General features: G+C 42.3%; 1 protein-coding gene across 1 annotated transcript in view; it reads right to left on the bottom strand.

Annotated features, from left to right (window-relative positions):
• LOC139227513 (RNA polymerase II elongation factor ELL) overlaps nucleotides 1-16,470 on the bottom strand; it is a 96,373-nt gene that overhangs the window by 45,828 nt on the left and 34,075 nt on the right. Inside the window, exons 3-4 of the mRNA XM_070858295.1 lie at nucleotides 10,257-10,387; nucleotides 515-678 (exon numbers count right to left, since the gene is read on the bottom strand). Coding sequence (XP_070714396.1) covers nucleotides 515-678; nucleotides 10,257-10,387 — 295 coding nt within the window. The remainder of the gene's footprint in view (nucleotides 1-514; nucleotides 679-10,256; nucleotides 10,388-16,470) is intronic.

Genomic DNA, 16,470 nt, shown 5'->3' with positions numbered 1-16,470 from the left:
TGGAGACAACTTCCAAAGCACGTAGCATTTGCCAATCAATGGAAAGTAGAACATTTACTTTATCACAATATCATGTAAGTTGTATATCGGTTAAGAAGCCATTTTGCCACAGCTCACTCATATTGTTACCTGATTGAAGCTGCATATTCAGCACCACTCAATGCACAGGTTGAGTAAATAAAATGCAATCAGTATTTACGTTATTCTGAAATTTTTTGTAATTTATTTTAACTAAAAATATGACCATATTTAATTGTAAATCATTTTCCTACATTCCTAAATGTATTGCAAGTTTAAGTAAGTATGTATATATATATATATATATATATAAAATCTCAGTAGTTACAACAGTATTACAGCTATATTCTTGTGATCACACACAATTTAGCTTTCAACCAACTTGCCGGGAAACAAAGACTTGCTATCTGGAGGAGCTCGGTTACAGCAGGTACGTTTTGTTGAATCAACAATTAAATGTGTACAGACCATCATTTCAGTTTTATGGTATTTATACCTTGATAGGACGCCCCTGGTTTAATTTCTATAGTTGTTCGACTCCATGACTCCTTCTCTACTTGTGACATTCGTTCTCGAGTCATCTGGTAGGAGTCATCAGTGGCACAAACTGTGATTTTATCCTGAATACTTCCCAGGCAGTCAAGTTGATTTCTTTCAAAACTGGTTTAAACAACAAAAGCAAAACAAAACCAACACTCAGCAACAAATCCTTCAACAAAAGTATTGGCCCGATCCATAATATACTATTCTTCTGTTAAACTTTTAATAAAACAAAAAATCTATACTTTGCCACTTAAAAAATAATAATTTGGATAAATACAGCAAGGAAACCATACTATCAGAATATAGAAAGATCTTCAAGTGACGCAATTGTACTTTAGCCTGATCTAATATTGGATTGCCGATCTTCTAGTATGGTCTTCCTCATTCTCTGAAGTTCACTTCGTAATGCTCATATACAAATAATGCATTCAATGAAAGGGACATTCAATGAAAGGGACATTCAATGAAAGCGACATTGTCCCTTAGACATATTCCTACCTATCTACCAAACAGTGGGTCTACCATCACATGCAGTTCATCAACCCTTCATACAAAAAAAATTAATAAAATAATTGCTCCTCGTCAGAAAGAGCACAAGAAACCACAAGTTCAAAAAGCTCTAATAATAGCTTGCTGAGAAGTAAACACAAGCCCCATTAAGGTAGACCTGAGGGGGCAGAATTTATCTCACTTTCCGAGCATTCCTCATGAATTTGGATACAGTCCCCACCACTTAAAACGTCCACGTTTAAACCAGGCAATCGCATATATCAGCCAAGAAGCGATAGCCATTAGCTATTTGCATTAACGTCAATTTTAAAGTTGCTGGGTTATAGCGTCTTAAGTGTCCCGTTTATTTCCGGCACAATCAGCAATGCTTACTTACCTGTGATATTGAGAGTGAAGAACACATGAAAAAGTTGCGCATTTTGAAAAATACATATACAGGTACAATGTCCGAAATCCAGAATCCTCGAGACAGAGTCCGTGCCGGTTTTTGGGTTTTTCCGGATTTCAGACAAGAAAATCAATAGTCTAAAATTTGGAATCCTCGACCGAATCCATCCCAGGTTTTGAGCGGCGAGGTCCGAAATCTGGCAAAACCCGAAATCTGGCACGGATTTGGTCAAGAATGCCGGATTTCAGACTATTTATTTTCTTGTCTGAAATCCGGAATCCTCGACTGAATCCGTGCCGGATTTCAGACCTCGCTGCTTGCTGCTCCTTGTCACTCGTGGCTCCCCCAGCGCTGTGCTTTTTACCAGTAAGCAGCCTCTTTGCCCCTCCTACCAAACTGAACCACCCCACTGTTGGCCGCCTCAAAAATTCCGGATTCTGGATAACCCCATCTGGAATGCGTAAAATGTCCAGTTTTCAGACTATTGCGGCTTTCGGAGTTCCGGATTCGGGACGTTGCACCTGTATTTACATTCAACAAAAATAAAACTTCATGCCCAACAATGCCAAGAGTGAAAATGTGGTGCTCTGATTAGCTGTTTGGGTTGTTTAAATGATTGTTCGGTTAAGATGTGTGTGTTTTTTCCTCCTCTCTGAATCTTGCAGCAATGCTCTCTCTACCTGCTAATGGCTTGTTTCTGAATGACAGGTTCTGCTCCTTGCTCCTCCAGTCTCCTGATGACTGTGGCCATAGTGAGGTTGAGTCTAAAGGACGGCAATATGGAGGTTTCTTCAGGAAGCGGTTCAGGGAGCTGCAGATGCTGATGAGCGATGACAACATTCTACCAAGGGGACTGTACCACAAATAGTTGGTACCAATGTTCTCGCTAAGCTGTGCGCGTACGCAGCCATGCAATAATCTGCAAGGTACTCTCTGCAGGCCACTCAAGCTTTTCCATTTCAAATACCGTGCATTTAAAGGGACCGTACACTGAAATAAAGAGGCCGCATAAAACACTGACAATTTAGAGGGAACATTAGTAGGCGCTACTTAATGCCACCCATACAAAAGTTAAAGAAATCCCTTCATGTAACACAAGTTAGGTTTAAACCAATACATGGAAGATCCTATACTTGAAGCAATCATGCTCTCTTGGAGGTCAGAATGGAATACTAAAATTAGTGGTTAAAAATGGGGCCGCAATCCAAATCTGACCAACAAATTTGCCTTCTTTATGTAAAGGCTCAAGTATTAATTCATGAATAGGAAGCTGCAGTTCTACTAGACTTCTGTTAAGTCAGAACAAATTCTTAAACCTCAATTATTTCAATGCTCTACTGGCCAGCCTCCCAGCTCCATAAACTTCAGCTCATCTAAAACTCTGCTGCCTGTATCCCATCACAAGTTCCACTCATCCAACAACCCTATCCTCAGTGACCTACATTGGCTCACGTTCACCCAACACACCCTTTCTGTAACCCCCACCAGCCCTACAACCCCCCACCCAGAACTCTCCATCTCTGACTCATTCGCCTGCATCTCCCCCGCCTTAAACCCCAGTATTGACAGCTGTCTTAGCAACTCACTCTGGAATTCCCTCCTTAAACCCCCACCGCTGGTCCATCTCCAAGACCTTCCTTAAAACTCGCTTATTTGACCAAGCTTATGGTCAACCCCCTAATATCTCCTCCTATGGTCACCCCCTAATATCTCCTCCTATGGTCACCCCTTAATATCTCCTCCTATGGCTCGTCATCCATTTTGTCTGATTGCGCCTCTGCGGAATGCCTTGGGATGTTTTTTTCTATGTTAAAAATGTTGCTGTTATTGAATTTTTTTGAGTAAGTCTCCTGTGGGATGGGCAATTTTGTTTTCATGACAATCAAGGCTGATTAATGTAGTATTTGTTTAGAAGTTTGAATAAAAGAATACGTCATCTACCTCGTAGGGTCTCCTTCAACTTATCAAAGGCTGCATCCTGTGTACACTGTTGGAATTAAGACAGGCCTGGGTCACATTCTGAGGAAAGCCAGTGGTGGTCAATGCTGCAGTGACATTTTTGACGGTGGTATGGACACCAACCCACAGAGTAACTAAATCCTGCACCATATAAATGTTTCAGACACATGCCAGAGAAGTTATTTGTTCTGACCTATAAACAAACAACATCCTGAAAGAGGTACATCCAGGTGCCCAGTCGCTAGACAGATCTACCAACGGCTGTTCGTCTACAGTTGTCAAGCCTAAATGACTGTTTCCCAACTTGCAGGGGTTACTCCATGCAGCAGCTTTGCAAAGGTTGTGAATAGAATCGGATTCAATGCCCTGGAACATTGTTGAATGGGCTAAATAAACTTTCATGGGCCACGCTCCCATCTCCTGAGAGATGTGGTCTTGTGCCAGAGAGCTGATAGCAATCCATTGTCCATTTTACAACTCTTGCTTAGAAACTGGTTGCTCTTGGCTCCTGGGACAAAGTGATTTGGCACATTCTGCAGTCAGACACAAGGACTATTAGGCTCAACATTGTGAAAGTGACATTCTTGGATTGATTTGTGAGGATGGATAAAATGAAGGAATTACAATTTCTTGATCTAAATGGAAATAAAAAATGACTTTTGGAAGGAAACCCAAGTGTGTCCAAAAAAAGACTTGACCAGAATGCTAAACTAAATAAGGCAGATCAATGGCGAGTCAGTGTGCTGAAACCAAAGCCACATCTTCCAAAACGGAAATCTGTGTTTGCTTATGTCAAGATATCCAAAGGAAGGGCAACAGAAGCTGAGTTAGGACAAGATTCAAATGTCTAAAGGTAGACACTATAACAGGCTGGCAGGGCACCAGTTGGAACAAGTATGCACCAACCGATGCAGATGGAAGTTAATAGCACAGCACTCGTCGCTATAAGAATACTGCAGTGGATATCAAGTGTGAGGACAACTGGTGATGAATTAGATCAAAAATAATATAACCACCTTTTAAAAAAAAAAGAAATCTCCACATATATTATTAAAATCTTTAGAGTGCCGTTGATCCTCCTTTGAGGATGGGGGGGGGGGGGGGATGCAGGAAGATGACAGAACTTGTTGATAGAAGGGGAGGACAATATAGATATTTCACGTTTCTTAGAACTGTCATGTCTAGTCAACAAGGGCTGTGATACAAAATTAGGTACAGGAGGCTTAGAGGGGATTAGGAGGTTTGGAGAGGATTTGAGGGGATTTTTTTTACCCAGAGGGTGGTGAGGATCTGGAACTCATTACCTGAAATGGCGGTTGAGGCAGAAACCCTCACCACATTTAAAAAGTACTTGGATGTACACTTGAAGTGTCGTAACCTACAAGGCTATGGACCAAGAGCTGGAAAGTGGGATTAGGCTGGATAGCACTTTGTCGGCCAGCACGGACACGATGGACCGAATGTCCTCCTTCCGTGCTGTAAATGATTCTATGAGGACGAAGATCAAGTGTCAGAGTCACAGATTTAAGTGTCCACTTCAGCCACAATGACAAGACAAGCAAGTAACATGCTGAGGCTCATGGCAGGGGGATCCTAACGGGCAGGGTGAGAGCGTTCACAAGACAGACAAGAATTTGATACCAAGGCAATGACAGAAAATGAGTGAGCTGCACATGCAGATATACACACAGAGACTGGGAGTCAAATAGTGGAAAACGGAGAATTATGGAGAAAAGTGAAGAGACAGTTACAGGAAAAGAAAGACATCTGACATTTTTGTCCTTGAGCAACACAAGATGCTAACCTGCCCGCTTTGCTTTGCAGACAGAAACGTAAATTAAATTAAAGGGCAAACAAAAAAAGGTCTCCAATTGTTCAAACAAAATTACATTTGTATAAGTCAAAACAAGAAAAAAATTTTCACTATAAGTGAACAGAAATAATGAACTATAACAACTAGCATCATAAACTCAAGAGCCCTAAAATTACACATGGAGCATCAGCAAAGACGCGACCCCAATTATTTTTAAATGGGTTAATATCTTCATTAACATTTAAAACAAATACATTAAGTGTTCATACACTTGTATCCCACAATATAATTTCAAAACCAAAGAATATTGACATAAATGATCACAAAGGACTGCTTTGAAGGCAATGTTCAGAGAGCAGAATGTTATTCTTGGCTGGGAAATAACAAGCTGCTGCTCCCAGCACACGACCAGAGGGGGAATAGACCACCACTTCATTTCCCCAGAATGTTTTCCAGACCTGGTTCAACACCAGCAGTGAATGAGGAAGATTGTATACTTACACAAAATAGCTATTATACAGAGCTAAATTTAGTATAGCATTAATACAAAAGTGGCAGATCTAGTAGCAAATTATTAAAGACATAGGCTGCTTTCACTGCGCTTATAGCTACAAAAATACAGTATCGGCTGAGTTCAGACGCAGCATTCCTGCCTCGGAGTCAGAAGGTCATGGTTTCAAACTCCATTCCAGGACTTGAGCATTTCAGTGCAGTACTGAGAGTGCGCTACATTATTAGAGGTGTCATCTTTTGGATAGAATGTTAAACTGAGGCCCGTATGCCTGTTCAGGTGGGTGTAAAAGATCCCAGGGCACTATTCACAGAGGAGCAAAGTTTAATCCTCAATCAAAACCACCAAACAGATTAATTGGTCATTTCTCGGATTATGGGACCTTGGCTACTCCCTTTGCCAAGACCACACTTCAAAAGTAGTGAATTGATTGTGAAGTACTTTGGGACATTTGAAGGACATGAAAAGTGCCCTATAAATGCAAGTTCTTTCTGTCTACTTGTTGATAAGAACATAAATAGGAACAGGAGCAGGCCATACAGCCCCTCGAGCCTGCTCCGCCATTCAATATCATAGTTGATCTGATCATGGACTCAGATCCACTTCCTCGCCCGCTCCCCATAACCTTTTACTCCCTTATCGTCCAAAAATCTGACTATCTCCGCCTTAAATATGTTCAATGACCCAGCTTCCACAGCTCTCCGAGACAGCGAATTCCACAGATTTACAACCCTCTGAGAATAAATTTCTCCTCATCTGTTTTAAATGGGCAGCCCCTTATTCTAAGATCATGCCCTCTAGTTCTAGTCTCCCCCATCAGTGGAAACATCCTCTCTGCATCCATCTTGTCAAGCCCCCTCATAATCTTATACGTTTCGATAAGATCACCTCTCATTCTTCTGAATTCCAATGAGTAGAGGTCCAACCTCCTCAACCTTTCCTCAGTCACCCCCTCATCCCCAGAATCAACCGAGTGAACCTTCTCTGAACTGCCTCCAAAGCAAGTATATCCTTTCGTAAATATGGAAACCAAAACTGCATGCAGTATTCCAGGTGTGACCTTACCAATACCCTGCATAGCTGTAGCAAGACTTCCCTGCTTTTATACTCCATCCCCTTTGCAATAAAGGCCAAGATACCATTGGCCTTTCTGATCACTTGCTGTACTTGCATACTATCCTTTTGTGTTTCATGCACAAGTACCCCCAGGTCCCGCTGTACTGCAGCACTTTGCAATCTTTCTCCATTTAAATAATAACTTGCTCTTTGATTTTTTTCTGCCAAAGTGCATGACCTCACACTTTCCAACATTATACTCCATCTGCCAAATTTTTGCCCACTTACTTAACCTGCATGTCCTTTTGCAGATTTTTTGTGTCCTCCTCACACATTGCTTTTCCTCCCATCTTTGTATCATCAGCAAACTTGACTACGTTACACTCAGTCCCTTCTTCCAAGTCATTAATATAGATTGTAAATAGTTGGGGTCCCAGCACTCATCCCTACAGCACCCCACTAGTTACTGGTTGCCATCCAGGGAATGACCCATTTATCCCGACTCTCTGTTTTCTGTTAGTTAGCCAATCCTCTATCCATGCTAATATATTACCCCCAACTCCGTGAACTTTTATCTTGTGCAGTAACCTTTTATATGGCACCTTGTCAAATGCCTTCTGGAAGTCCAAATACACCACATCCACTGGTTCCCCTTTATCCACCCTGTTCGTTACATCAAAAAATTCCAGCAAATTTATCAAACATGGCTTCCCCTTCATAAATCCTGACTCTGCCTGACCTAATTTTGCTTTTCCAAATGTCATGCTACTGCTTCTTTAATAATGGACTCCAATATTTTCCCAACCACAGATGTTCGGCCATCTGGTCTAGTTTCCTGCTTTTTGTCTGCCTCCTTTTTTAAATAGGGGCGTTACATTTGCTATTTTCCAATCTGCTGGGACCTCCCCAAAACCCAGGGAATTTTGGTAAATTACAACCAATGCATCCACAATGCCTACCGCTACTTCTCTAGGATGCAAGCCATCAGGTCCAGGGGATTTATCTGCCTTTAGTCCCATTATCTTCCTGAGTACCACCTCCTTAGTGATTGTGTTAAGTTCCTCCCCCACAATAGTTTTTTTTTGGGGGGTGGGGGGGGGGGGGGGGAAGTGAAGAAAGATCACAACTGTGAACAGGAACACAATTTAACAAGGTAGCACTGTAATACAATTCAAAAAGAATCCAGATTTATATATAGTTCAACGATCCCCCCCACCTCAATCACAAACCCTCAATGGAAGCCACAGTGACAATTACATTAGGTATCCCACTAAAACACCACTAAAAATAAGAACATAAGAAATAGGAGCAGGAGTAGGCCATTTGGCCCCTCGAGCTGGCTGATCTGATCATGGACTCGGATCCGCTTCCTTGCCCGCTCCCCATAACCCTTTACTCCCTTATCGCTCAAAAATCTGTATCTCCGCCTTAAATATATTCAATGACCCAGCCTCCACAGCTCTCTGGGGCAGAGAATTCCATAGATTTACAACCCTCAAAGAAATTTCTCCTCATAGTTTTAAATAGGCGGCCCCTTATTCTCAGATTATGTCCGCTAGTTTTAGTTTCCCCTATGAGTGGAAATATCCTCTCTGCATCCACCTTGTCTTATATGTTTCGATAAGATCACCTCTCATTCTTCTGAACTCCAATGTGTATAGGCCCAACCTACTCAACTTTTCATAAGTCAACTCCCTCATCGCCGGAATCAACCTAGTGAACCTTCTCTGAACAGCCTCTAATACAAGTATACCCTTCCTTAAATAGAGACCAAAACTGTATGCAGTACTCTCGGTGTGGCCTCACCAATACCCTGTACAGATGTAGCAGGACTTCTCTGCTTTTATACTCTATCCCCCTTGCAATAAAGGCCAACATTCCATGCCTTCCTGATTACTTGCTGTACCTGCATACTAACTTTTTGTGTTTCATGCACAAGGACCCGCAGGTGCCTCTGTACTGCAGCACTTTGCAATTTTTATCCATTTAAAATTATAATGTGCTTCCTATTTTTTCTGCCAAAGTGGATAATCTCACATTTTCCCACATTATACTCCATCTGCCAAATTTTTGCCCACTCACTTAGCCTGTCTAATATTCCTTTGCAGATTTTTTGTGTCCTCCTCACAATTTGCTTTCCCACCCATCTTTGTAAGCTTGGCTACATTACACTCAGTCCCTTCACCCAAGTCATTAATATAGAATGTAAATAGTTGAGGACCCAGCATCGATCCCTGCAGCACCACACTAGTTACTGTTTGCCAACCGGAAAATGACCCATTTATCCCGACTCTCTGTTTTCTGTTAGTTAGCCAATCCTCTATCCATGCTAATATATTACCCCCCAACCCTGTGAACTTTTACCTAATGCAGCAACCTTTTATGTGGCACCTTGTCGAATGCCTTCTGGAAATCCAAATACACCACATCCACTGGTTCCCCCCTTATCCACCCTGCTCGTTACATCTTCAAAGAACTCCAGCAAATTTGTCAAACATGATTTCCCTTTCATAAAACCATGCTGACTCTGCTTGATTGAATTATGCTTTTCCAAATGTCCTGCTTCCTTAATAATGGACTCCAGCATTTTCCCAACGACAGATGTTAGGCAGACTGATCTATAGATTCCTGCTTGTTTGTCTGCCTCCTTTTTTAAATAGGGGCGTTACAATTGCGTTTTTCAATCCGCTGGGACTGCCCCAGAATCCAGAGAATTTTGATAAGATTGCAACCAATGCATCCACTTCTTTTAAGATTCTAAGATGTAAGCCATCAGATCCAGGGGACTTGTCTGCCTTTAATCCCATTATTTTACCATTTCATTAGTGATAGTGATTGTATTAAGTTCCTCCTTCCCTATAGCCCCTTGATTATCCACTATTGGGATGTTTTTAGTGTCTTCTATTGTGAAGACCAATACAAAATATTTGTTCAACGTCTGCCATTTCCCTGTTCTCCATTATTAATTCCCCAGTCTCATCCTCTAGGGAACCAACATTTACTAAAGCTGTGCCTCCAACTAATAACCAATTAAACTAACAAAATGTTTAATATTTAATTGTCGCATTTGGAACATGATCCTTTCTAAATACACCAAAGAAAATTCAAACATGCGTGCATGACCAAAAATGACAATTAGCAATGAAAATTATGATTTCCAGCGTTACAATTAACCTGTTTGATGGGTTTCATTGAGGAGAAAGGGGGAGAGTGCAAGAAGGAGAAAGAGAGAATAAGCAGTGGCCACTGAGAATTGTTGTGACAATGGAAGCAACAAGACTACAAAAGAGGCAAAAAAGTAAAAAAGAAACATGGGGAGCCTGCAAAACAAATCAGTCGAAAATTCCACTTGGCACTTACTGGAGTAATCTGTCTTAGCTCGATTCACAGAAGGAACTTGGCTTGACACAATAGTGGCATACAAGATCATGCCTTAACAACTATACTTATTTTTTTACCTGGAAACATACTGGTGGATGCAGTCAAAGCTTGCTTGAGGCTTGTCTTTGCTGTCAGTCGACAAGTAGAATGAAAAACAGCGCACACCATTATGGCAGTCTGAGTTAGGAGCAGGAATTTTGATGTACTGCTATAAAAAAAATGACACACATGCTTCAATGATGTAAAATTTTTCGCAGAAACACAATATAGAATACTTCACTGTTAAAAATGCTTAAAAATAAATGTAATGGTACACGAGAAACCACTGCATGATGCTGTGATATGGCTCAAAATTTAAACAAGCCACATTCCAGCTTAAGTAATGGTTTAAGCAGTTATAAATAACTGACACCAAGGAGTAAATCTTCTCAAAAATTCCTTATACTATTGCGCTGATTAATTAGCAATGCTGAAAACACTGAGACCACCAAGCAAACCCTCAGGCTAGTGTAACTTGAATTATTTAAGTTTGCACTACTGCAAAAAGCAAGTTTTCACTGGGGAACAGAGCAACACAGAGATCTGAATGTTTAATACAGTAAAATAAACCTTGCTATTGTACATAGATGGTCTATACAAAACATGCAGAATGAAGACTGAAACATCACATGTATTTAATGCAACTATCACTACTATCCTCAGCTCAACTTTAATATCCAAGTATACTTTTTAAGGTATAAATTCAAAAGAGCAAATTATTTGATACTATGAAAGACTTGGATTTATATAGCGCCTTTCACCACCATCGGACTGTTGTAATGTTGGAAATGCCGCAGCCAATTTGTACACAAGCAAACTCCCATAAACAGCAATGTGATAATGACCAGATCATGTGTTTTTTTATGATGTTGACTGAGGGATAAATATTGGCCAGGACACCGGGATAACTCCCCTGATCCTCTTCGAAATAGTGTAATGGGATCTTTTACGTCCATTTGAGCAGACGGGCCTCGGTTTAATGTCTCATCCAAAAGACGGTACCTCAGTACTGCACTGGAGTTGAACCTACAACCTTCTGACTCAGAGGTGAGAGTACTACCCACTGAACCACAGCTGATACTATGAACTCACTGCAAAGTAAATATGTTCTGTATAAATCAGAATACTTAGCAAGCACTGCAAATGGTTTTAGTGCATGGAATGGTAATAAATCTAGAGCATACACGTTCTGAGCCTCAGTGACGCACAGGACCATCGTTAAAGTCCTGCACATGATCAGGAACACTTTATGCAACAACAATGTATTTGTTCATCTTTTGTCATCATTGATACAGGGACGGAACAGTTAGCAAAATAGCTGAAGCGCTCAGGAACCCGATATTGCAAGCAACAATTACCACAATTATACCAGCAAATGACTCAACAGTGGGGAAAAATGTCTTCAAACGTTCATGTACCTCACATGGGCAAGCTTCCACTTGCCAGTTAACATGCAAGAATCTCCTGCACTAAGTCTTTACACATTGAGATTGTGAATCAAAGCTATTGGAGTTGGCTCGTGCAATGTGCTACTTTCAATGAAATGAAATATTTGTATTTTAAACACTTTAGTGCAGTATTTCTAATCAGTTGAAAGAACGCGTTTATTTTGCATTAAAAGCTATTAATTTATTGTATTTCAGTTTAACATGATAGCTCTTATAGGGTTTCAGTGAATCTTCCCCAATGGTACACCTTAATTTTCCTAGTGAAGATTAAAATGCAAGGGTGTGCTGAATTTAGGGAAAAAATCCTCCACCCACCTCAAGTATGCACATTAACCCAGTTCCAGCAAAAGGTCATCGACCTGAAACTCTGTTTCTCTCTCCACAGATACTGCCTGACCTGCTGAATGTTGAGCATTTTCTGTTTATATTTCAAGTATGCACTATCAAAATGGTCCCAAGTTAAAAAAAATTAAAAAACAGGTTTGAACATCTTTGCACAATGCTAAATTTATGCCATGCAACCAACGTCCATAACCCAAAATTCTTATATTGGCAGTGATTGAAACATAGAAAATAGGTGCAGGAGTAGGCCATTTGGCCCTTCTAGCCTGCACCACCATTCAATAAGATCATGGCTGATCATTCACCTAAGTAGCCCTTTCCTGCTTTCTCTCTATACCCCATGATCCCTTTAGCCGTAAGGGCCATATCTAACTCCCTCTTGAATATATCCAACGAACTGGCATAACAACTCTCTGCGGCAGAGAATTCCACAGGTTAGCAACTCTGAGTGAAGAAGTTTCTCCTCATCTCGGTCCTAAATAGCTTACCCCTTATCCTTAGACTGTGACCCCTGGTTCTGGACCTCTCCAAAATCGGGAACATTCTTCCTGCATCTAACCTGTCCAGTCCCGTCAGAATTTTATTTTTTTCTATGAGATCCCCTCTCATCCTTCTAAACTCCAGTGAATACAGGCCCAGTCGATCCAGTCTCTCCTCATATCTCAGTCCTGCCATTCCGGGAATCAGTCTGCTGAACCTTCGCTGCACTCCCTCAATAGCAAGAACGTCCTTCCTCAGATTAGGAGACCAAAACTGAACACAATATTCCAGGTGAGGCCTCACCAAGGCCCTGTATAACTGCAGTAAGACCTCCCTGCTCCGATGCTCAAATCCCTTAGCTATTAAGGCCAACATGCCATTTGCCTTCTTCACCACCTGCTGTACCTGCATGCCAACTTTCAATGACTGATGTACCATGACACCTGGAATAGAACTTGTACAAAAATCAAGCAACAGAGGATTCGAATTCCCCCTGCCGGGTCTCAGCCCCAGTTTAGGTAGTACTTCGCTGAAACATTCAGACCACAAAGAACTGATCCAAACTCCTGGGAATTTCCAACAGGAGATCCAAAAGATGCAGTGTAATTTCATGAATGCACGCCAGTATCCATGTGTGAATACACAATTAATTCGGCATCTTTCTCACAGAAACTTAAACATTCTATTTATACTCCACAATGTACAACTAATTAAAAAATGTTAACGATTCAGGTACAAGATATTTAACTATGCTCTACCTTGCCCACACTTTTCACAAGTACCTGATAAGGTTGGGAGCATTAGCTCCTTAATCCAATACAGGTGCAGCGTCCAAAATCCGGAGTTCCAGAATCCTGACCGATTGATGGCAGGGTCGTCCGGAATCTGAACACGCCGATATCGAGGTCCTGCCGCTGCCTGACCTCGGGCCTCACCTTACCGCCCCCTTCTCCTCACCGCCGTTGCCCTTACCTCAGCTCCTCCTCGGTTGGGCCCCGCCTGATGACCTCATCACCTTGGCCGGTGGTCCAAACAGCTCCTCGCAAGCACCACCCGCCCCCCCCACCCCGCCCTTGACATTCCAAAATCCGAAAATACCCGAACCTGGGCTCAGGTGTTTCCGGATTCATGACATCAGAAAGTCATTCCAAAGTCCAGAAAAACACGGAATCTGGAACGGCCTCGGTCCCGAGGGTTCCCAGATTCGGGACGTTGCACCTGCAGTAACATTTCTTAACAGCTATCTGCTCCTTAATATACTTTTAGGTCCTTGCAGGTTGGGGCTGCCACGCCCAGTCGGGCAGCATGCTGCTCCTTTGAATGCCCCGGCGTGGCGGCCTGGACCTGCAAGGACCATCAGCAGGTCGGGGCCTTCAAACGAGCATACCACTTGCTGGAGAGCGATGGCTGTGAAGAGGGCGACTGGATTGGACGTCACCAAGATCCAGCTTGCTGATTGTAGTGTGGGCAGGTACAGCAGGAGCGGCGAAGATGGGGCGCAGAAGCGGCGAATGATCGGGGCCCAGCAGAGGCATGAGTTCGGGGCCCAGCAGAGGAGAGGGCCCAGGGGCAGCCCACACTGCGATATGTGTGCGCACTAAGTCCGTGCAGCATAGCTGGTCTCCGGTCATCTTGGTTAATTCTTGCCACTGGACCAAGACCTAGCTCTATCAAGCCATGTGGTTAAAAAATTCACGCATAGACATCTTACATAGAAACATAGAAAATAGGTGCAGGAGTAGGCCATTCGGCCTTTCGAACCTGCACCAACATTCAATATGATCATGGCTGATCATGCAACTTTAGTACCTCATTCCTGCTTTCTCTCCATACCCCTTGATCCCTTTAGCTGTAAGGGCCGCATCTAACTCCCTTTTGAATATATCTAACGAACTGGCCTCAACAACTTTCTGTGGTAGAGAATTCCACAGGTTCACAATTCTCTGAGTGAAGAAGTTTCTCTTCATCTCTGAGCTAAATGGCTTACCCCCTATCCTTAGACTGTGACCCCTGGTTCTGGACTTCCTCAACATCGGGAACATTCTTCCTGCATCTAACTTGTCCAATCCCGTCAGAATTTTATATGTTTATATCAGATCCCCTCTTATTCTTCTAAATTCCAGTGAATATAAGCCTAGTCGATCCAGTCTTTCTTCATATGTCAGTCCTGTCACCCCTGGAATCAGTCTGGTGAACTTTCGCTGCACTCCCTCAATAGCAAAAATGTCCTTCCTCAGATTAGGAGACCAAAACTGAACACAATATTCAAGGTGTGGCCTCATCAAGGCCCTGTACAACTGCAGTAAGACCTCCCTGCTCCTATACTCAAATCCTCTCACTATGAAGGCCAACATGCCATTTGCCTTCTTCACCGCCTGCTGTACCTGTATGCCAACTTTCAATGACTGATGTACCATGACACCCAGGTCTCGTTGCACCTCCCCTTTTACTAATCTGTCACCATTCAGATAATAATCTGCCTTCCTGTTTTTACAACCAAAGTGGATAACCTCACATTTATCCACATTATACTGCATCTGCCATGCATTTGCCCACTCACCTAACCTGTCCCAAGTCACCCTGCAGCCTCCTCACAGCTCACACTGCCACCCAGTTTAGTGTCATCTGCAAACTTGGAGATATTACATTCAATTCCTTCGTCTAAATCATTAACGTATATTGTTAATTGCTGGGGTCCCAGCACTGAAACTTGCGGTACCCCACTAGTCACTGCCAGCCATTCTGAAAAGGACCCGTTTATGCCTACTCTTTGCTTCCTGTCTGCCAGTCAGGTCTCTGTCCACGTCAGTACATTACCCTCAATACCATGTGCTTTAATTTTGCACACTAATCTCTTGTGTGGGACCTTGTCAAAAGCCTTTTGAAAGTCTAAATACACCACATCCACTGGCTCCCCCTTGTCCACTCTACTAGTTACAGCCTCAAAAATAATTCTAGAAGATTTGTCAAGCATGATTTCACTTTCATAAATCCATGCTGACTTGGACCGATCCTATCACTGCTTTCCAAATGCGCTATTACATCTTTATTAATTGATTCCAATATTTTCCCCACCACCGATGTCAGGCTGACCAGTCTATAATTCCCTGTTTTCTCTCTCCCTCCTTTTTTAAAAAGTGGGGTTACATTAGTTACCCTCCACTCTTCAACATGTAGTTCGGGACCTGGAATATTAGGTCCTTCATGAAACATCTGTGAACTCATCCCTTTTTGGCGTGGAAGCAAGTCATCCTCAATACAAGGGACCACCTATGATGATGATACTTTTAGGTGTTACTTTTAGCTGTCTCAACTAAATAGATAGCAAATCTGAGGCTTGTAAATAGCACACAAGTAGATTAACTGATTAAACTGGTCTTTTCTTGACAAACCTTCAAAGTTATTAGATTGTGCCTAAAAATCTATTTACCGTAGATGAATTCCTACAATTTTTAAAGTCATATTTTGCCACCAATTCCAAGAAGACATTTAGAAATTTGAGTTACACACTGCAGTCAATCCTTTGCACCCAAACTGGAAGCTTAAAAAATACAGTGGTGCATACATTTTCTGCAAGCTACTAATAAAGGGAGCAAATTGTTCTGTGTGCAGTTGTTCTCTTAAATGGGACAGACACATCCATCCATGTTAAACCAAGACAATACTCCCTAGAGTTTAGAAGAATGAGAGGTGATCTCTCAACCATATAGGGGGGAAATTTGCGGTTGGAGGCTTCCTTCGTACGAACGTCTCTCACCCCAAAAAATCTACCAAAGTACCTGGTGGTCCCGGAGAAATGTAGGATACCAGTCAGAGGCCTAGATTTGCTGTGCAGGGCTTGGGGGCGCTGCACAAGGATTCGCGACGCAAAAACCCAAGTTTCGTCAAATTTAGTCCGGGGCCAGGAGCACTGTGAGAGGGGCCTTGGGAGGGGCGGAAAATAAAAATTGCAAAAATCATTCACAAAACCCTTAGCTAGCAA

The sequence above is a fragment of the Pristiophorus japonicus genome, chromosome 17 (assembly GCF_044704955.1).
Source record: "Pristiophorus japonicus isolate sPriJap1 chromosome 17, sPriJap1.hap1, whole genome shotgun sequence".
In the NCBI taxonomy this organism is placed as follows: domain Eukaryota; kingdom Metazoa; phylum Chordata; class Chondrichthyes; family Pristiophoridae; genus Pristiophorus; species Pristiophorus japonicus.
The sequence above is the reverse complement of the archived record's forward strand: the minus strand, read 5'-3'. Positions and strand labels throughout refer to the sequence as shown.